General features: G+C 34.2%; 1 protein-coding gene across 2 annotated transcripts; it reads right to left on the bottom strand.

Annotated features, from left to right (window-relative positions):
• Positions 1-1712: 1712 nt before the first annotated feature.
• LOC137036334 (coiled-coil domain-containing protein 138-like) lies at positions 1713-22892 on the bottom strand. 2 transcript variants are annotated; one of them, XM_067410443.1, is made up of 15 exons: positions 22753-22892; positions 20926-20974; positions 20776-20845; positions 20628-20689; positions 20383-20540; positions 18094-18252; positions 17820-17939; positions 17568-17645; positions 15318-15416; positions 14781-14933; positions 14521-14637; positions 14038-14194; positions 9745-9921; positions 7593-7731; positions 1713-5291 (listed from the first exon to the last, which is right to left on the bottom strand). In XM_067410443.1, the coding sequence occupies exons 1-15, from the start codon at positions 22828-22830 to the stop codon at positions 5150-5152; spliced, it is 1758 nt and encodes a 585-aa protein (XP_067266544.1). In that variant the 5' UTR covers positions 22831-22892; the 3' UTR covers positions 1713-5149. The 2 variants fall into 2 exon arrangements, with proteins under 2 accessions (XP_067266544.1, XP_067266545.1); XM_067410444.1 differs by having other exon boundaries at positions 20926-20971; positions 22753-22891.
• Positions 22893-22965: the final 73 nt, after the last annotated feature.

Consider the following 22965-nt stretch of genomic DNA (forward strand, 5'->3'; position numbering starts at 1 on the left):
TTCGGTAGTGACATGAAAATGCGGGACACATTTTACAAATGACTTGATTTACAAAAAAAAAAAAAAATTTTTTTACTTGTTTTAAAAAAACAAAGATATTAAAAAAACAACAAAGGAACATTTTTTTAAAAAATATTTCAATATAATTTTCACAAGTTGAAATTTAAGGGGTTAGGGTTCGGGACAGCCACCTCCCAATTGAAAGGACCCAATAAATGATGATTTTATATATATTAAGCTTTTTAAATATTGTGGGATTCAATAATAGAAGGATCTTAGTAAACATCTAAAATTTGAATGCTTAAATGCTTTAAATGTGTTTTATGGTTGTTGGACAGCAGTTTGCACCACTTCTGTAGAACGGCCCATATATATGCATACATATATTACATGCATATACACACACACACACACACACATACATACATACATACATACATACATACATACATATATATATATATATTAGTGCAAAGAAACCGTTTTAGTCAATGGTTCAGTTACAGTTTTGGTCATTTGAACTTCAGTATTTTTAAACTTGCAAAAATGTCCTTGTTTCTATAAATCACATGTCTGTATATAATAAATCTATAAATAAGTTTGTTTAGATCTCTATCTGTAAGTGTTCTCGTTAATCTCAGTGACAGTTTCTCAGCTAATGACCCTGCTGAAGTACATGACCTGTTCTTTGCTTCACTTAGTTTCACCCAAAAATGAAAATTCTGTCATCATTTACTCAAAGTTAAGTTGTTCCAAACCTGTATGAATTTCTTTGTTCTGCTGAACACAAAAGAAAATATTAGTAACCAAGCAGATCTTGCCCCCAATTGACTACCAGAGTATTTTTGTCCTACTATGGTAGTCAATGTGGTGCGAGATCTGTTTACTTCCAAACATTCTTCCAAATATCTTGTCATAAATGACTCTAGTTACCAGCAAGGACTCGCCAACCTATGCTAACTAGCCGAACCTGACACCAAACACTTCAGAAAACAGTCATCATTTGTGGAGTTCTGTTTGGTGACGCTAGAAATGACGCAGATTACCTTAAAGAAATGCTGCAAAAGACGACGGGATGGAGAATTAAGTCCTTTCTCAGACAGTCAATAGACTTAAAATCTCTAATATTCTGCCTGAAGTATTACACCACATGTGCGTAATACAGCATTAAACCAACACTCTGCCGTTACAGAAGGATCATGGGGCTTCGCTGAAGAGAGCCGGTGTGAGCGACAGTATCTAGCAGAGGTTTTCTTCATTACAACAGGAACATGTTTCCTGGACGTGTGATTGAGAACAGACTCGCAGAGACATTCGGTCCAGTCCAAACCAAATCCAGCTCCATCTGGACTAAACATCAGTGCGCTCAGGCCTGGAACTCATTCAGCTCAAGCAAACATTCATCATGCTGATAAACAATGTGACAGAAGAGGGAAAAAAAGAAACACCAGTCCGGCTCGACCGGACCATCTTGAAAACACAATCCAACAGAAACGGCGCACAACATCCGACTGAAGGAGGACGAACAGACCCCTCGACGCACGTGCTTTCAAGGTTACAGGATTTTAATACTAACAGAAAACTTTGAAATGCAACGAGGAACGTCTTAAACAAATAAATGCCAGTTAAAACAATATTTGGAGAGAATAAATTCATAAACACGTGTGCAAGAGAAACTGGTGCGAGTAATTCTGTTCAGATAGTTTGTGGTGAAAGAGTTTATTGTTCAGAGTCATTGTAATAACGTGTTCTAACCAGATGCGAAGCCTGTTTGAAAACAGCCATTATTGCAATAGCGCTAGGGTTAAAACACTGTAATACTTTAAAACAATCATGCTATAGAACAGTAATGTGAAAAATGAACCATACTAGAGTCATATGCAGTCATAAATGTAAGATTTTGAATTGTAAATTTCTATGCATTTGGATTACACAGTTTTAACAAACTAATGAACTTAGGGTGATGCATATTTGCCAGTCATATATAATGTACTCAAAAATACAAACCCGATTCCAAAAAAGTACAAATTGTGAATAAAAACAGAATGCAATGATGTGGAAGTTTCAAATTTCAATATTTTATTCAGAATACAACATAGATGACATATCAAATGTTTAAACTGAGAAAATGTATCATTTTAAGGGGAAAAAAAGTTGATTTTAAATTTCATGGCATCAACACATCTCAAAAAAGGCCATGTTTACCACTGTGTGGCATCCCCTCTTCTTTTTATAACAGTCTGCAAACGTCTGGGGACTGAGGAGACAAGTTGCTCAAGTTTAGGAATAGGACAACAAAGAAGACCTAAGACAGTTGAGCTTAGGTCCTCTTTGTCGCATCTTCCTCTTTATGATGCGCCAAATGTTTTCTATGGGTGAAAGATCTGGACTGCAGGCTGGCCATTTCAGTACCCGGATCCTTCTTCTACGCAGCCATGATGTTGTAATTGATGCAGTATGTGGTCTGGCATTGTCATGTTGGAAAATGCAAGGTCTTCCCTGAAAGAGACGACGTCTGGATGGGAGCATATGTTGTTCTAGAACTTGGATATACCTTTCAGCATTGATGGTGCCTTTCCAGATGTGTAAGCTGCCCATGCCACACGCACTCATGCAACCCCATACCATCAGAGACGCAGGCTTCTGAACTGAGCGCTGATAACAACTTGGGTTGTCCTTGTCCTCTTTAGTCTGGATGACATGGTGTCCCAGTTTTCCAAAAAGAACTTCAAATTTTGATTTGTCTGACCACAGAACAGTTTTCCACTTTGCCACAGTCCATTTTAAATGAGCCTTGGCCCAGAGAAAACGCCTGTGCTTCTGGATCATGTTTAGATATGGCTTATTTTTTGACCTATAGAGTTTTAGCCGGCAACGGCGAATTACATGATGGATTGTTTTCATGACAATGTTTTCTGGAAGTATTCCTGAGCCCATGTTGTGATTTCCATTACAGTAGCATTCCTGTATGTGATGCAGTGCCGTTTAAGGGCCCGAAGATCACGGGCATCCAGTATGGTTTTCCGGCCTTGACCCTTACGCACAGAGATTGTTCCAGATTCTCTGAATCTTTGGATGATATTATGCACTGTAGATAATGATAACTTCAAACTCTTTGCAATTTTTCCCTGAGAAACTCCTTTCTGATATTGCTCCACTATTTTTGGCCACAGCATTGGGGGAATTGGTGATCCTCTGCCCATCTTGACTTCTGAAAGACACTGCCACTCTGAGAGGCTCTTTTTATACCCAATCATGTTGCCAATTGACCTAATAAGTTGCAAATTGGTCCTCCAGCTGTTCCTTATAGGTACATTTACCTTTTCCGGCTACCTTTCCCAACTTTTTTGGAATGTGTAGCTCTCATGAAATCCAAAATGAGCCAATATTTGGTATGACATTTCAAAATGTCTCACTTACAACATTTGATATGTTATCTATATTCTATTGTGAATAAAATATAAGTTCATGAGATTTGTAAATTATTGCATTCCTTTTTTATTCACAATTTGTACAGTGTCCCAACTTTATTGGAATCGGGTTTATATATATGGCACAGTTTATTAATTATTTCTACCTATTTGATTTTATTTAAATACTCATATTTTCAAATGTATTTATTCAAATTGCTTCAAATCTGTTTATTGTGAAAACAATCAAATTTAGTTACAAAGTATGAAGAAATATGGCTAGCTGTGGAACAAGCAATATTCAGTTTTAGATTAAGATATTATATTTACTGATGATAAATATATTAAAACACCGAGTTATAACAGTGCTATAACAGAAATCGTACCAGTTTCATTTATGCATGACTGACAAATATGCATCACATTACGTTTTAAAATGGCGTAAAACAAATGGATGGAAATTTTATATGCAATTCAAATATATAAAACTTAAATTTAGGCCTAAATGATCAAATCAAACCAGGCACATTCTCTCCACATCACTAACCAGAGACAAGTTTAATTGAGTTAAATGTATTAAATCACTGAAGCATAAAACATCAAATTCATTATTGCAATGTATACAAAAAAAATAAAATAAAATTGCACTGCATAAAATCCTGCTATTTTCCTAATATTAACTGCTCTTTGCAGTGGATGATGTTTTAAAAATGCCAAAAACACCATTTAAGTATCATAACAGCATCCATACATAGATCCATAATCCTCACTGATTATTATTCACTGATAGTCTTCCTCTCCAGAAGACTTGAAACACAGTGCAACGTTCTTTTTGGAGCTTGATAGTATAAAATCATCCAGTTCGGTGTGAAAAACAGCAGCTCGGACATTCTGCACAACCCAGAGGTGTGATGAATAATGACGATCTGAGTGTGTTATGAGAGCTTTGAGCATTATGAGTGTTATGAGCATGTAATGAGTGTGTAATGAGCACGTCATGAGCATTTTGAGCATTATGACCATGTAACCGTGTAATGAGCACGTTATGAGCACATTATGAGCATGTTATGAGCGTGTAATGAGCGTGTTAGTGTTATAAGCGTGTTATGAGTGTTGAGTGTGTAATTTGCGTGTTAATAGCGTTATTAGTGTGTTATGAGCATGTTATGAGCGTGTTATTAGCGTGTTAGCATTATAAGCGTGCTATGAGCGTTATGAATGTTATGAGTGTGTTATTAGCATTATTAGCGTGTTATGAGTGTCATGAACATGTAATTAGCGTGTAATGAGCACATGTAATGAGCATGTTATGAACGTTATGAGCGTTATGATCGTGCTATGAGCGTTATGAATGTTATGAGTGTGTTATTAGCATTATTAGCGTGTTATGAGTGTCATGAACATGTAATTAGCGTGTAATGAGCACATGTAATGAGCATGTTATGAATGTTATGAGCGTTATGATCGTGTTATGAATGTTATGAGTGTGTTATTAGCATGTTATGAATGTTGTAGGCGCGTTATGAGCGTTATGATCGTGTTATGAGTGTTGTGAGTGCATTATGACCATGTTATGAGCGTGTTATGAGCTTGTTATGAATGTTGTGAGCGCGTTATGAGCGTTATGATCGTGTTATGAGTGTGTTATGAGTGTTGTGATCGTGTTATGAGCTTGTTATGAACATTATGAGCGTATGTTATGAGCTTGTTATGAGTGGGTTATGAGCGTTATGAGTGTGTTATGAGCGTGTGAGCAGGCCCAGGTTGAGCAGGATGGAGCTGAGGTTGATGTTGAGGAAGGCTTGAGAGCGGTCAGCGGTTCTGTGCATCTCCTGCAGCAACAAATGCAGCGACGACACTTCAAACAGACGCTTGTTCTTCCTGCACCCAAAAACACACACAACAGAATCACAGCTGAACCTCCAGATACACACATGACCTACAGCTGATCCCACTTTAACTGGACCGACAGGAAGGTTTTCCAGTGAAGTCACTGCACTCTAGAGATCTTCTGACACTGTTTAGAAAAACCAAACTAAACTAATGAGCCGCTTTTCCCTTGTAGAAACAACCAATATGATGATGGCTGATTGGATCAGGGGTTTCTTGTCGCTGTCACTCTGTTGCACTGTGGAGCTTCTGTCACTAAAACAAATTCCTAGTATGTGTAAACAACATACCTGGCAATAAAGCTTTTTCTGATTCTGATTCAATATTTTTTATTTACTATATATTATTTATATACAGTGGGTACGGAAAGTATTCAGACACCCTTAAATTTTTCACTCTTTGTTATATTGCAGCCATTTGCTAAAATCATTTAAGTTCATTTTTTTCCCTCATTAATGTACACACAGCACCCCATATTAATAGAAAAACAGAATTGTTGACATTTTTGCAGATTTATTAAAAAAGAAAAACTTAAATATCACATGGTCCTAAGTATTCAGACCCTTTGCTGTGACACTCATGTATTTAACTCAGGTGCTGTCCATTTCTTCTGATCATCCTTGAGATGGTTCTACACCTTCATTTGAGTCCAGCTGTGTTTGATTATACTGATTGGACTTGATTAGGAAAGCCACACACCTGTCTATATAAGACCTTACAGCTCACAGTGCATGTCAGAGCAAATGAGAATCATGAGGTCAAAGGAACTGCCTGAAGAGCTCAGAGACAGAATTGTGGCAAGGCACAGATCTGGCCAAGGTTACAAAAAAATTCTGCTGCACTTAAGGTTCCTAAGAGCACAGTGGCCTCCATAATCCTGTAATGGAAGACGTTTGGGACGACCAGAACCCTTCCTAGAGCTGCCCGTCCGACCACACTGAGCTATCGGGGGAGAAGAGCCTTGGTGAGAGAGATAAAGAAGAACCCAAAGATCACTGTGGCTGAGCTCCAGAGATGCAGTCGGGAGATGGGAGAAAGTTGTAGAAAGTCACCCATCACTGCAGCCCTCCACCAGTCAGGGCTTTATGGCAGAGTGGCCCGACGGAAGCCTCTCCTCAGTGCAAGACACATGAAAGCCCGCCTGAAGGACTCCATGATGGTGAGAAATAAGATTCTCTGGTCTGATGAGACCAAGATAGAACTTTTTGGCCTTAATTCTAAGCAGTATGTGTGGAGAAAACCAGGCACTGCTCATCACCTGTCCAATACAGTCCCAACAGTGAAGCATGGTGGTGGCAGCATCATGCTGTGGGCGTGTTTTTCAGCTGCAGGGACAGGACGACTGGTTGCAATCGAGGGAAAGATGAATGCGGCCAAGTACAGGGATATCCTGGACGAAAACCTTCTCCAGAGTGCTCAGGACCTCAGACTGGGCCGAAGGTTTGCCTTCCAACAAGACAATGACCCTAAACACACAGCTAAAATAACGAAGGAGTGGCTTCACAACAACTCCGTGACTGTTCTTGAATGGCCCAGCCAGAGCCCTGACTTAAACCCAATTGAGCATCTCTGGAGAGACCTAAAAATGGCTGTCCACCAACGTTTACCATCCAACCTGACAGAACTGGAGAGGATCTGCAAGGAGGAATGGCAGAGGATCCCCAAATCCAGGTGTGAAAAACTTGTTGCATCTTTCCCAAAAAGACTCATGGCTGTATTAGATCAAAAGGGTGCTTCTACTAAATACTGAGCAAAGGGTCTGAATACTTAGAACCATGTGATATTTCAGTTTTTCTTTTTTAATAAATCTGCAAAAATGTCAACAATTCTGTGTTTTTCTGTGTGTACATTAATGAGGAAAAATGATTTTAGCAAATGGCTGCAATATAACAAAGAGTGAAAAATTTAAGGGGGTCTGAATACTTTCCGTACCCACTGTATATATATGTATTTTTTATTTTATTAAAATATACATTTATTAGTTATTTGAATCAAATATGATTTATTTTAATTTTTATCAAACATATAATCAAACATATTTGTTTAGTTAATTGGCTATTTATTTAAATTTATTTGATTCAAATATATTAATTACTTGAATCTAATGTGATTTATTTAAATATTTTAATCAAATTTGTTTATTTATTTAGTCAGGTAATTAGTTATTTGTATTATTTATTTATTGCTATAATATATTTATCGCTATAATTTTTCTCTGAACGTTTGTCCCTTGTGGCCTCCTGCGGGCCCCTGGATCCCCTGAGTTAGATGAGGGAAGTGTGAGAGACTAACCGGACACTGGAGAGCTTCTGCAGGAGCATGAGCATCTTCTCCATCAGCGGCGGCTCCAGACGAGGGTTGCGGAGGAACGTCGAGGCGCAGCGGAAGAAATCTTCAGTGCTGCACTGATCCAGAAAAGCCGACAGCATCCCTGATGGACAGAGGAACAGTCTGTGATTCTCATTGTGGAAAAGTGATTCTCGAGTGGATTTATGGCTTTAAATCGTGTGCGTGAAACGCTGCTGTATAGTTTATATCCAGTATAGGTTAAAAATTGACCAATGCATGAAAATGCAAGACATTTCTTCTGGTCTTCTGGTTATTTCCACAACTTCTGCTGGCTGTTAGTTTCTGTCCAAGCTCCACTTCCGCTGTCTCTTACAGGTCTAACGTGAGTCTGTTAAAGTCTTTTGTCTGAGCTGATTTAGGAGCTGCACATGGACACATGGAGCGCATTAAAGCGGACGGCAGAGCTTCGACCAGACAACCGCAGCTGACCTCAGACGTGACCTCCCGCTCCACCCTTCACACGTTCCCATAATTATCCTCCTGTAAAGCTCCCTAATTGCCAGACCAGCTCACTGTAAAGCGCTTGGCGCTGCGCTGCTCACGTCTGTTCAGTGTCACCGCGCAAGAAAGTGAGCGGCACATTCCTGGCCCGTCTCGTAAACGCGCTCGCTTTAACGACTCACGAGTGTTTCTCACCAACTCACAGTCCAGCGGGGCTGAGAATGTGCAACGCCCCATCAAAATCACATCAGTGACCTGATACGTGTACAGCGCCATTACTGTGATGGGAATTTAATTCAACCCATTATTGAACCACAAAAACCATGATTGAATTAAAGAAAGCATGCGCTGGTTTACTGACCCGCAGGATCACTTGAGGGTCAATGGAGGAGTTTAAGAAATAAGATTAAACTAAAATAAATTTGATTAAATAAAAAAAAAAAAAACTATATAAAAAATGATCAAATATCATTATTTAAATAAATAAAAACATTTTATTAAGATTATTTAAATAATTAAAAAAAAATTGTATAATATATTTTATAAATAATAGATAATAAAAATATAACTAAAAATATACATATAGTTTAATATATATATATATATATATATATATATATATATATATATAAAAACAATAAAAAACAAATAAATAAATAAAATAAATGATAAAAACTACAATCAATAATTTTAAAACAGACTGACACAAATGTATTTGTTTTCAATAAATAATAAATAAATAAACAGTTATTTAAATAAATAAAATACTTAAATGCATAAAAGCATTTTTTAAAAATAAATAAAATAAATATTTAGATTAAACTAAATTTGATTAAATTAAAAAATATTTAAATAAATTAATTGATCAAATAATAAATAAATTAAATATTATAAAGTTAATAAAATTAATATTTTAAATAATTAATTGAAAAATAAACAGACTGAAAGAAATTAACATTTTGTTTTCAATAAATAAATAAATAAACATTTAAATAAATAAAAATACTTAAATATATAAATGGATTTGATTAAAATAAATTAAAATAAATACAATTTGATTTAAATAAGTAATAAATTAACAAATATGATTAAAATAAATAAAATTGAAAATATATAAATAAATTAACTGATAAAATAACAAATAATTAAGTAATTATTTATTATAAAGATAATTAAGAGAAATAATTTCAAAATAAATAGACAAACAAATAAATTATCTTTGTTTTTAATAAATAAAAGAATTATTTAAATAAAAATAAACAAATGGATTTGATTGAAATAAATTAAAATAAATACATTTTATTTAAATAAGTAATAAATCAATAAATTGGATTAAAATAAATTAAAAATATATAAATAAATTAATTGATTTAAAATGAACAATAAAATTAATAAAACAACACATCTAATAGTACAGTACAGTGAGTAAAAACATTATTTTTTCACAGTATTAACTGGGTCTTTATACATACAAATATTTAATTGTGTTTTAAATTTTAGGATGTAGGATTATACCCTCGCTTAAGGATGATGATCATATTTTGGGGTCCGTGGCATGTAAAAGACTGAAAACCCTGTTTCTGGACTAAAGGATCATCGGCAGATTCACATGACACACATCACATGATGCTGAGCAACAAGAAGGGTTCCTCACGTGATTCTGAGCTCATCTGTAGCAGGACGTCTACGGACGGAGCCAGCAGGCCGGGACTGCCACCTCTCAGCAGAGCCAGAACCGCCGGCAGAGCCCGGTACTCCAGGAAGAGCGTCTGTCCTTCATCGGTCCGCACCGCACAGGACACAACCTCCACAGCCTGAGCCAGAACGTCCACTACAGGACGGAGAGAAGAAGAAAAACAACAGTTCAGGACATCGACACCGTTACTGAACCAAACTGAATCAACGCTGAACAGACTCGAGCTGAACAAAACTACTGTCTTCTGTAGAGCGGCTTACAGCTGAATTCAACTCGTTTCTGATGAAGTTTGAATCATTGATTCTGTTATTTTCATGTTTATCACTGTAAAGCTGCTCTGAAACGATCTGTAATGTATAAAGCGCTGTAGAAATAAAGCTGACTTGAAACTATATGCTACATGCAAACAATAAAATACAAATAAACACAGAATAGTTCATATTTGGCACTGCAATTACAAGGAATCTTCATTTACTTTTGTATGATAAACCATATTATACTAAACTGAATCAACACTGAACTGAATTAGGCTGTATAAAGAAACTGGCTTAATAAATACATTTGATTAAATAAAAAATTTAAAAATTAATTAAAAAAAAAAAATTATATATATATATATATATATGATAAAAGTTGATTTAAATAACTATTATTAAATTATTTAAATACATAAAATTAACCAAAAAGTTGTATTTAATTTTTTTAAATAAATTAATTCAATTTGATTTAAATAAACATTTATTTAAAATTATTTAAATAAAAAGGAATACATGTTTTATTTAAATGATTTAAATAAATAAATTCAATTTGATTTAAATACATAACTAAAGACATTTAATTAAAATTATTTAAATAAATAAATAAAATGAATAAATACATGTTTTTATTTAATTTATTTAAATAAATAAATGAAATTTGATTTAAATAACTGAACACATTTAATTAAAATTATTGAAATAAAAATGAATAAATACATGTTTTATTTAAACTAAAAACATTTAATTAAAATTATTAAATAAATAAAATGAATAAATACGTTTATTTAAATTATGTAAATAAATTAAATTAGATTTAAATAAATAACTAAAAACATTTAAAACTATTTAAATAAATAAAAATAAATTCAAGTTATTTAAATTATTTAAATAAATAAATTCATTTTTTTAAATAACTTAACACATTTAAGTAAATTATTTAAATAAACAGAAATGAATATATACAGGTTTTTATTTTAATGATTTAAATAAATTCAGTTTGATTTAAATAACTACATTTAAATAAATAAAAATAAATAAGTTTACTTCAATAAATAGATTCAATTTGATTTAAATAAGTAATACATTTTATTAAAATAAATAGATTGAAACAAATGAACAAAATTGAATTTCAATAAATAAATAACTAAATAATATTTGATTTAAATAAATAAATAAACACTTAAGTTTAAAATTGTCTTTTTAGAGCTGCTGTACAGCAGAATTTGAATTCATCTGTTATTTGATGTAGTTTGCATCATTGATTCTGTTATTTCATGTTTATCACTGTAAAGCTGCTCTGAAACGATCTGTACTGTATAAAGTGCTGTAGAAATAAAGCTGACATGACTTGATTTGACTCGTCGCCACTTGATGTCATCCCAGAAGTCAGTGAAGGAGTGTGTTGATCTCAGTGAGCCGACAGATCTGCTCAGCTTCACTCGCAGCACAACAAACAACGGCTCGAACTCGTCATGGGTGTAAAGAGCAGAGCCGTGAGACACACACTCATCCTCACTCAACACAAACTGCTCCATCACGCACTTCTCCGTCACACTCTGATTCCTGTAGGATTACCGGATTCTTAACTTAATAACTAATAATAGTGGATTAGTGATTCATGTAATACAGGGATTCTGCAACATCCTACATACATTTATTGGAGATGCAAAATGACTTCACCCTGGTGCGGTCTTCCTTTGGGAAGTACACTCAGGGTCTTTGGAGTCTCCAGACAGGCAACAAAATGTAATTTTGTAACAAAATATATTTTTTTTAAACAAATGTAATTTTACTCTGTTTATTAATGTTTTTACTTCACATTTGTGCAGTTTTTTTATGTAAAATTCACTTTATAAAAGACCCACATTTCTGACTTTCATTCATGGGGCTCACATGGATAATTTGACATGGTTTACTGTGAGATTTTTGCCCATCTTTTGGAAAATGCAGTTTTAAAAGTAAAAAAATGATCACTTTATCCAGTAGATGGCAGCAGAGCTCCACTATTTGCTGTTTGACTGACAGAAAGACTCTTTTCACAAGTATTTTCAGCTGGATTCATGTCTAAATATTATGAAATCACAATTATGACAATAAAACCTACTTTTTGTCAAAGTTTAGTATTTTTTTGTACTGAAAAAATATTTATTTAATTTATTCTCAAATTTTTATCTCGACTTTTTTCTCAAAATTTTAAATTTTTCTCATAATTTTACAAATTTGTTCTCGTAATTTAACGACTTTTTTCTCATAATATAATGACTTTATTCTCAACATTTTATCTCGACTTTTTTCTCGAAATGTAAAAACTTTAATCTTGAGATGGTTTTATTTTTTTATTATTGCTTGGCCCTAATCCTCTTCCGTAAAAAGCTGTTTTTGTATAAAAACTTATTTAAAAAAATATTGTTTAATTTATTTATATAGATTTAAAAAAAAAAGATAAATCCTCCAAAAACTCCACAAATGTCGAGTAAAAACATTAATAAACAAAGTAAAATTACATTTGTTTTTTTTAAAAAACAATTATTTTGTTACAAAATTACATTTTGTTGCCTGTCTGGAGACCCCAAAGACCCTGAGTGTGTGTTTTTTTTCTACACTAACATAAAAACAAGATATCACTCCAATTTTTTTTTTTTTTAAATAATTTGTAGATCTAGAAAGTGTTAACCATTGTACAAAGTTTCATGTCATTTGGACAAAGAGAACATTTGTTTTTTATTTCAGCAAACGTCGTTTGCAAGACCCCAAAGACCCTATAAGGGTTAAGAAGACTTAAGATGATGTAAGGTCTTGTTTTCTGAGTTTATTCTTAAAACAAGAACAAATATCTGCCAATGCAGTCTGAAAAATCAACTGGATCCAAAGGGGAAAGTTTTTGTGCCCCACTGACAAATACTTGTTCTTGTTTTAAGACCTTAATTTATGGAATGGTGAATTTAAGACCCACAGAAACGCTGTAATAGAGATCAGATTAATGTTATTGAGATGTTTTAGACATCAGTTTATACTGACTAAAGGAATGTTCATGACTGTTATTGATTTCCATGAAGTATCCTCAGGTTTTCCATGACTTTCTGTGTCAGGAATAAACTATTTATTAATGGGAAACTGACTTTCTGTGGCTTTTTAAGCATATAAAAGCAAAGCAAATAAAGTATGAGACACATGAGATACTCGTGTACAACACTGCCACCTGCCGCAGACACCGTGAAAGGGCAGAAAGTGAATGTGAGCAGACCTCATTTATAGACATGCACAGAAAGATCCTAAATGTGAACCTACAATTCCTGCATGAATCATTTATAAAACGTCCATACACAAAAAAGGCCACTTCATAAATTCTTGTTTGCTTTTTCATGTCAGCTTTTTGTTTTTTATGCATTTGTTCTGCATAGTAAAATAAAACCTGTAGCCTGTAGACTTTTTCTTCACAAATAATTTTGTAGGACAAATACCTTAACCAAGTTTAGTGTTTTGTTATTCTCTCATATGTTAAATATTTAGAAGAAAAATCAAATATTTCTCTCATATTTTGATGGTTTAATTGAACTTGTAGGCTCATTAAAAACAAATATCCCCTCTGGACTTTTGGCCACTACTGTGTGTGTATATATACACATAATAATCACAAATATTAATATTAATGCATATAGTGATTGTCTATTTATCTTAACATTGTAATAAACAATGTTCAATTTTTTAATTACTGGTATATATGAGCACAAAAAGAACTTTTGGTTTTAATAATGCACTACTAAAATGTTGAAAATAACATTAACTAAGATGAATAACTGCTTTAGAAGTATTTTTCATTGTTAGTTCAAGTTAACTAAAGCTAACAAATGAAATCTTACTGTAAAGTGTAAACAGAAAACAGATCTTTTAGCACAATATGAAAACTACAGATACTGCATGATAATTCTGAGTGATTCTTGACCATTAGACTCATTTCAGGACAAAATAACACATTTGCTCAGACATGGATGACCTTGACTGATGGTTTTGATGATGATGAGGCTGCACAGGAAGCGCGTGTGGAGACAGGAGCTCTTAAACAGCGGACAGGCCCGCGGGCGAGCCGGGTCACATGATCCACGAGACACCTCCTCACCTAACCTCCTCAGCGTGGAGGTCAGGACAGAGTGCTGGAAGAGAGAGAGAGAGAGAGATGTGGCATCAAAACACACACTACAGCCCAAATGAAATAAAACAGCTAGCAAATTAGGAAACGTGTCCATTTTTTGTGCAAAACTTCAGACAAAGTTAGTTCTTGGACATGCAGCAGACGAAAAAAATGTAAAACTTGCAATTTAAGCAGCTCCCTTCGAACTAAAGCATATGGAAAAACACTGAACTGTGAGAGATGAAGTGCAGCTAGACACAATTTTTAATGAGATCCCATTAATTTGGCCATTTGTTGATAACGTAAGATGCTATGGTACTGTGATGAGACGCGGGGTGTGTCTGGTACCTGTGAGCTGCGCTCCAGAAGCAGCAGGCAGCAGTAGACGCAGCGGAGCAGAGACAGCAGCAGTGACGGTTCCGTCGCAGGGGTCTGATGAAGATGCTCCACCAGCACAGGCAACACCTGACAACACATGAGAATGATGACAGCCGCTTCAAAATCGCCTGCAAAATAAAAAACTGTGAAATGTGATCTGGACATGTTTTCATGAAGTTTTTTAACAGCAAAGCTCAGTGAAAGTCTGTAATAAAACACGTCAGACGAACCTTGGCACATCTCTCATGCAGTGAAGGGCGCAGTGTGGCGTACGGCTCGCTGCCGGTGAGGTTCGACCCGTCTCTGACCTCTACCAGCTGACCGTCCACAACCCAATCCAACAGAAGCGCCAGCAGCTTCACCGAGGGGCCGTGAACGCCGGCCTGATGTCAGACAAAAACATGATTAAGTTATGGAAATGTTATTCTGAATGTTTTTAAAATGTTTAAGCGAAGGTTATCAAAAACATACGTTTCATTTTATAATTTTACAAACATTATGGGAACATTAGGTTTTGAATATTGTTGATGTCTTGCTCTGTATCTGCCCATGTGACGTCACAGATCCTGCAACCAACCGTTTTTGGAGCTTGATTAAATGAACGCCTTGTTTATAATGAGGACGTTGTTTTAAGCTCTGAAACTTGCAGGATGTTTTAATGGTACTTCTTGAATGTCAAAAGATCAAGGCAAGTTTACGCTGCGTCACACTTTCATTAAATCAAACCCATGACTGTGAACTGAGAACAGAGCTTGTGCTCGATTTACCTTGCCTGCTGCTTTATTTGATGGAGGATTTTCAGGTTTGCAGGCTTTGGGAACTGCAGGTTCTCGGCCCCAGTGTGTCGTGAAGGACTCGTACTTTCTCTGTGAGCACAAAAACACAGATTTATATTAGTGATGCATGAGCTCAAAGCAGAGGAATGTCCCAGAGGTGCTTTCTAGAGTTCAACTGTGCTGAAGTTTGAAATAATTAAGATTTTTACGTTTTTGAAAGAGTCTCTTCTGCTCATCAAGGCTGCATTTATTCATCAAAAATACAGTAAAAATAGTGAAATATTATTCCAATGTAAAACAGCTGTTTTCTATGTGAATATATAGTAAAGTGTAATTTATTCCTGCGATCAAAGCTGAAATTTTCATCAGTCTTCACTGTCACATGGTCCTTCAGAAATCATTCTAATATGATGATTTGCTGCTCAAGAAACATTCATGATTATTATCAATGTTGAAAACAGTTAATTTCTTTGTGGAAATTGTGATAATTTGTTATTTTCAGGATTTTTTGATTAATAGAAAGTTAAATAGAACAGAATTTATTTTAAAGGTGCCCAAGAATACTTTTTCACAAGATGTAATATAAGTCTAAAGTGTCTCCTGAATGTGTCTGTGAAGTGTCAGCTCAAAATACCCCATAGATTTTTTTTAATAAATTTTTTTAACTGCCTATTTTTGGGGCATCATTAACTATACACTGATTTTGGCAGCGCGCCGCCCCTTTAATTCGCCTGCTCCCCGCCCCCGAGCTTTCGACTATAATACAGTGCATTTACAAAGTTCACACAGCTAATATAACCCTCAAATGGATCTTTACAAGATGTTCGTCATGCATACTGCATGCATGCTTCGGATCATGTGAGTATAGTATTTATTTGGATGTTTACATTTGATTCTGAATGAGTTTGATAGTGCTCCTTGGCTAAAGCTAACATTACACACTGTTGGAGAGATTTATAAAGAATTAAGTTGTGTTTATGAATTACACAGACTGCAAGTGTTTAAAAATGAAAATATCGATGACTCTCTTGTCTCTGAATACAGTGAGAAATGATGGTAACTTTAACCACATTTAACAGTACATTAGCAACATGCTAACAAAACATTTAGAAAGACAATTTACAAATATCACTAAAAATATCATGTAATCATGGATCATGTCAGTTATTATTGCTCCATCTGCCATTTTTCGCTATTGTTCTTGCTTGCTTACCTAGTCTGATGATTCAGCTGTGCACAGATCCAGACGTTAATACTGGCTGCCCTTGTCTAATGCCTTGAACATGGGCTGGTTTATATTGGGGGCGTATATATTAATGATCGTGTTATGTTGAGATCCGCGTGTTTTCCAGAAGTCTTTTAAACAAATGAGATTTACACAAGAAGGAGGAAACAATGGAGTTTGAGACTCACTGTATGTCATTTCCATGTATTGAACTCTTGTTATTCAACTATGCCGAGGTAAATTCAATTTTTGATTCTAGGGCACCTTTAAGTCCTCCTGCAGTCAATAATTGTATCCATTAAAACTCATGTTTGATCACCAAGATGAGATATTTAAACGTTTTTTTCCAGTGAAAAAAAGTTCTTCATGCCTTAAAATAGTAACTCTACATTTAATATATGCGGATCTATGAATATGCTAATTAGCCCCACCTCCACTCACTCTCACAAGCTCAGACGAGATCCACTCGGTCAACTTACTGAGGTAAACACTTCACGATGGTATCGCTTTTTACAATATTGGACACATAACGGTAATTAATATGATTAGTCTTTTGCTTGACTATGTTATATATACAGCTAATAATGCGTCATAGTTAATGATATGCTAAAGCCCGCCGGCATGTAGATTTAATTGGTTACAAGGTAGTTTGTGACATAAGAAACACTAACGATTACAGGTTTGAGTCTTTGGTTTACAGCAGTTTTAAAGTGTTGACTTATTAATTTGCACATGGTTTGTCTTAAAGCATATTAAAAACACCACATAGACATATAAACAACATTAAAAACTTGATTTTCACCACAGGGGAACTTTAAAACAGAAATCTTTTGTAACATGATAAATGTTTTACTGTCATTTTTGATCAATTTTATGTGCCCTTGGTGAATAAAAATATGAATTTCTCTTTTTTTATATCTTATTTACCCTAAACTTTTGAATGGTAATGTATCATAGTTTGAAGCAGCAAAAACTGCATTAATAATCATAAAAACGTGCAAGTGCTTGTCACGTACCTGCAGGTTCTCCAGCCGAGCTTGAACTTTCCGAGACTGACATTCCAACTTCCTGTTCTGCTCACTGACCTCATTAAGCTGCACAAACACACTCTTGTTACTCATCAGGAGAGACAGAAACAAACACATGTGCAGCAATGCAACTGAGCGAAATATACAGTGTGATGACGACTGACACCAGATTTATCTCATACTACAAAAGATTTATAATGTTACAAAAGATATATATATATATATATATTTATCACACACCTGTTTCTTCATAGAATCATTTAATTCCTTCATGGAATCAAAACTGGACTTCATCCTCTTGTTCTCTTTGGTCTTCTGCTTCAGAGCAGCTTCCAGCTCATTTGTCTCTTGCTGATATTGCTGTAGAAAAAAGCATATTTGCGATTAGCCTCATATTTGATGAAGTTTGCTGTTATTTGTTGTGGAATGTTACTGTGAAGCTGCACTGACACGATCTGTATTGTATAAAGCGCTATAGAAATAAATGTTGCTTGGCTTGACTGTGATGCGAGACCTGCTGCAGCGACTGGACGCGTCTGAGCACTTCCTCCTCCACTGCTTTGAGTCTGTGAACGCTGCGCTGGTGCTGCAGTAGTGTGTTCTCTCTCTGCTGGAGCTCACGCTCGCGCTCACACAGTTCTGCCGCCCACACCTGCTGACTGAGCCGCTCCGCCTCCACACACACACACACACACACACACACACACACACACACACACACACACACACACACACACACACACACACACACACACAATAACCATTAACAATATGATAACTAGAGGCTGATAAACAAGTGATATTTTTAACCGATATGCAGACTTTTTTACTGTATCTTTAATATCTGGACCACTGATAAATGTCATTTTTTAAGAGTATTAAGAGTCATTTTTTTATTATAGCTGAAGTTTCAGCATTTTGTTGTGTTTTTGTCATTTTTATTATTATTATGTTAAATATGTCTATATATTTGATATTTTTAAATCGGTTTTCAGTATTAGCTATTTTAATACATCAATTTAAACTAAATAAAATATTGCATTGGCAACTAGGTGTAATAAAATAAGTTTAAAGGGTTAGTTCACCCAAAAATTCTGTCATTAATTACTCACCATCATGTCGTTCCACACCTGTAAGACCTTCGATAATCTTCAGAACACAAATTTAGATATTTTTGATGACATCTGATGGCTCAGTGAGGCCTGAGCAATGATATTTCCTCTCTCAAGATCCATTAATGCACTAAAAACATATTTAAATCAGTTCATGTGAGTAAAGTGGTTCAATATTAATATTATAAAGCAACGAGAATATTTTTGGTGCGCCAAAAAACTAAAATAATGACTTATATAGAGATGGCTGATTTCAAAACACTGCTTCAGGAAGCTTCGGAGCGTTATGAATCTTTTGTGTCGAATCGTGATTCAGATCACGTGTAAAACTGCTGAAATCACCTGACTTTGGCGCTCCGAATAGCTGATTCGATACACTGATTCATAACGCTCCGAAGCTTCCGGAAGAAGTGTTTTGAAATCGTCCATCACTAAATAAGTCGTTATTTTGTTTTTTTGGCGCACCAAAAATATTCTCGTGGCTTTATTATATTAATATTGAACCACTGTACTCACATGACCTGATTTAAATATGTTTTTAGTACATTAATTAGGACCCTATGAATTCCGTTCTATTTTTTTTTCCAAATTCCGTTTTTTTCCATTTAAATTTTTTTGGACTCGATTTTAATGGTTAAATTAAATTTTAATAATCAAAAAGAATGTCTAATTAACTGAATTCTTAAAAACATCAAATGTATTTATTAAAAAAATGTATTTTTGTTTTTTCCGAAATTCCGTTGCGTATTTGAATTTTTCTGGCAATCAAATGAACAGATAACATTAATTTAACGAAATTAAACTTTTTTTTTTATCAAACAAAGTGCTGCATTACTGTTAAAATTAAAACATGGAAGAAAAACTGAGATTGTTCCTTAAAAATATAGTTTTAATAATTTATTATTATTTTTAAGTCTATTAGTGTTAGCATTATGATTACATTGAAACGTATCTAAATTCTACTGTAATATGTTTCTCTCAAGTTAAATCAAACTTTTATTTTGACAGGTTGCCAAGAGCTTTGAGTTTCTGTGTGTTTATGGTATGACGATAGATTTTCTCAAATAAAGCGATAAAATGCTGATGAAGTGACTTTTGAAGATGAATTTTGTGCGTTCATGAGGCGACAGAGGATGAAAACACAGCGAGCGTCACACGTGCTTCAGTGTGTGTGTGTGTGTTAAATGAAACCTCAGTTCTGCAGCATTAATTTCAGAGACACATTATTCATATTTAAATAGTCTTTTTGCGGCTTAATATTCACAGAACCTAGTCTATATCGCAATTTAATTGAAGTGTATTGACCTGCTTTTAATTCTTTTATCAAAAATTTGACAAATTCCGTGACATTCCGCGTTATATAGTAAATTCCGTTTTTATGAATGGATTCCGCGATTCCGTCCGCGTTTTCTGCATCTCGGAAATTATAGGGTCCTAATTAATGGATCTTGAGAGAGGAAATGTCATTGCTGGCTATGCAGGCCTCACTGAGCCATCGGATTTCAACTAAAATATCTTAATTTGTGTTCTGAAGATGAACGAAGGTCTTACGGGTGTGGAACGACATGAGGGTGAGTAATAAATGACATTATTTTCATTTTTGGTTGAACTAACCCTTTAATTACAATAACCCAGACTGACACACAGGTCATTTCACACTTCTTCTTCATGCAGATATGAATGAACATTACCTGCAGCTTCTCATAAATGTGCAGCATCTCCTGATAGACGTGAACGGCTGCCGCTGCGCCGCTGCTCGGGCTCGGGGTTTCATCCATGACGTCCTTCCCTCTGCCGTTCAACACAGAGGAACTTGATGAACGGGCCAGATTTGATGGCAAGGTCACATCTGGAAAGGCACAAATGAACATGATTCAGTATTAGATGAAGATGACTCTCTGAGCTCTGTCAGATTTGATTCTTTATGCCGTGTGACCTGTCTCTGTGCATAATAGGTTCGTTTCTTCGGGAGAATCATCTTCTGCACTGTCAGGTCTCCTGGAACATAAGAAGACAGGTAAATTCATTGCAATAATAATAATAATAATAATAATAATTCAAGCAGATGATATTTGACCCCTGACCTTCGAGTCCTATAGATCTCTCTGAGGGCTTTCTTATAATCTCTCATGTCTCTGCGCATCTGACTCCTCACTGCAGAAACACATGAAACACACACTGCTGAGGGACTCATCAGGTAAGATGTGTGAGATCCACTTCATCATTACACTCACCTCGACCTCCATCATCAGCTGACGGCAGGGCAAATGTGTCTGGAACCTGCTGAGACACGTCAGTTTGAGTTATTTTTAAGATAAAATAATAGCAATAATAGAGGAATAATTATCAAGGATCCTAACGAGAAAAACTATAAAAACACAAAGTTCCTAATAACACTATCATGACTCTCAACTGAATAAAACACTCATTTAAGGATTGTAAACTTTAATATCTCATCTGTATGGAAGCCCATTTCTGCCAAATTAGAAAAAAAAAAAACAAGCTTTTGTAAATCATAATTAATTATGACATAAAATGTTGATATGACATACTGAGACCAAATCATATTTATGAGATGAAAAGTCATAAAAAGCTGAAATTATGACATATTAAGTAATTTACGAGTTGAAAATCAAAAGTATGACTTAAAAAGTCATATTTATAACATAAGTCCAAATTATAACTTGAAAAGTCATAATTAAGCAAAAAAGTAGAAATTATGACATATTTATGAAATAAAGTCGTAATAATGACGAAAAAAGTAAATTATTTCTTAATAAGTCTTATGATAATGACATAAAAGTCGAAATTATCACATATTAAGTCGAAACTTTGAGAAAATCTCATAATTTGGACTGTTTGTCATAATTATGATGTAAATAGATGAAAATTACTTATGCTATAACATAATTTTGATTTTTTTTTCTCAGTTATGACGTAAAAGTCAAAATTAAAACTTAAAAAGTCATAACTATGCAAAAAAGCAGAAATTATGAAATACAAAGACATTTATGAAATAAAGTTGTAATTATGATGAAAAAAGTAAATTATTACTTAAGTCATAATTATGACATAAAAGTCGACATTATGACATACAAAGTCATATTAATGAAATAAAGTAGTAATTATGACGAAAAAAGTAAATTATGATTATACTAGGTCATATTTAAGGGGAAAAATTCATAATTATGATGTAAAAATCTAAATTATAACTTAAGAAGTCATAATTATAACATAAATGCAGACATCACATATTAAGTCGAAACTTTGACAAAATATATCATAATTTGGACTTTTTGTTATAATTATGATTTAAAAAGATAAAAATATGACTTGTGTCGATAATTGTCATGACTTATGCAATAAGTATATCATAATTTTGAATTTTTTTGTCAGTTATGATGTAAAAGTCAAAATTAAAACTTAAAAAGTCATAATTATGCAAAAAAAAGTAGAAATTATGAAATACAAAGTTGTATTTAAGAAATAAAGTAGTAATTATGACGAAAAAAGTAAATTATGATCATACTAGGTCATATTTAAGGGGGAAAAGTCTATTATTATGTGTAAAAAAAAAATTAAAAAAAAATCTAAATTATAACTTAAGAAGTCATAATTATAACAAGTAGACATTTTCACATGTTAAGCCAAAACTTCAACAAAATATCTCATAGTTTGGACTTTTTGTCAAAATTACGATGTAAAAAGATAAAAATTATGACTTGTGTCTTGATTATTGTCATGACTTATGCTATAAGTATATCATAATTTAGATTTTTTATTGTCAGTTACGATGTAAAAGTCAAAATTAAAACTTAAAAAAAATCATATTTATGCAAAAAAAGTAGAAATTATGAAATACAAAGTCATATTTATGAAATAAAGTCGTAATTTAGACGAAAAAGACATTACTCATGTCTTAATTATGATTTAGCAGAGCTTCTCGTGATCTGTGATGTCATTCGCTGTTCTGTCAACACAAGTTCTGACATAAACACACACAACATCCAACAGAAAGTGAACCTTGAGCGAATACACGCTTTTAATTCACCGGATCTCACCTGATTCCTCCTCTGCAAATATTTCTGTTTTAATAACTCGATTCTTTCATCGAGATCAGAATCAGATTCGTTACTCATGTTCTTTCAAAACAGCCGCCGCTCGTCTCCAAAACACTCACAGCAGGCACCGGAAGTGAACGCGCCACAGAGTGTCAAAATAAAAGTCACGAGTTCCTGTATTTACACAACTACGCTAAAAAAAATTAGTAAACT

The sequence above is a fragment of the Chanodichthys erythropterus genome, chromosome 14, assembly GCF_024489055.1.
Source record: "Chanodichthys erythropterus isolate Z2021 chromosome 14, ASM2448905v1, whole genome shotgun sequence".
In the NCBI taxonomy this organism is placed as follows: Eukaryota; Metazoa; Chordata; class Actinopteri; order Cypriniformes; family Xenocyprididae; genus Chanodichthys; species Chanodichthys erythropterus.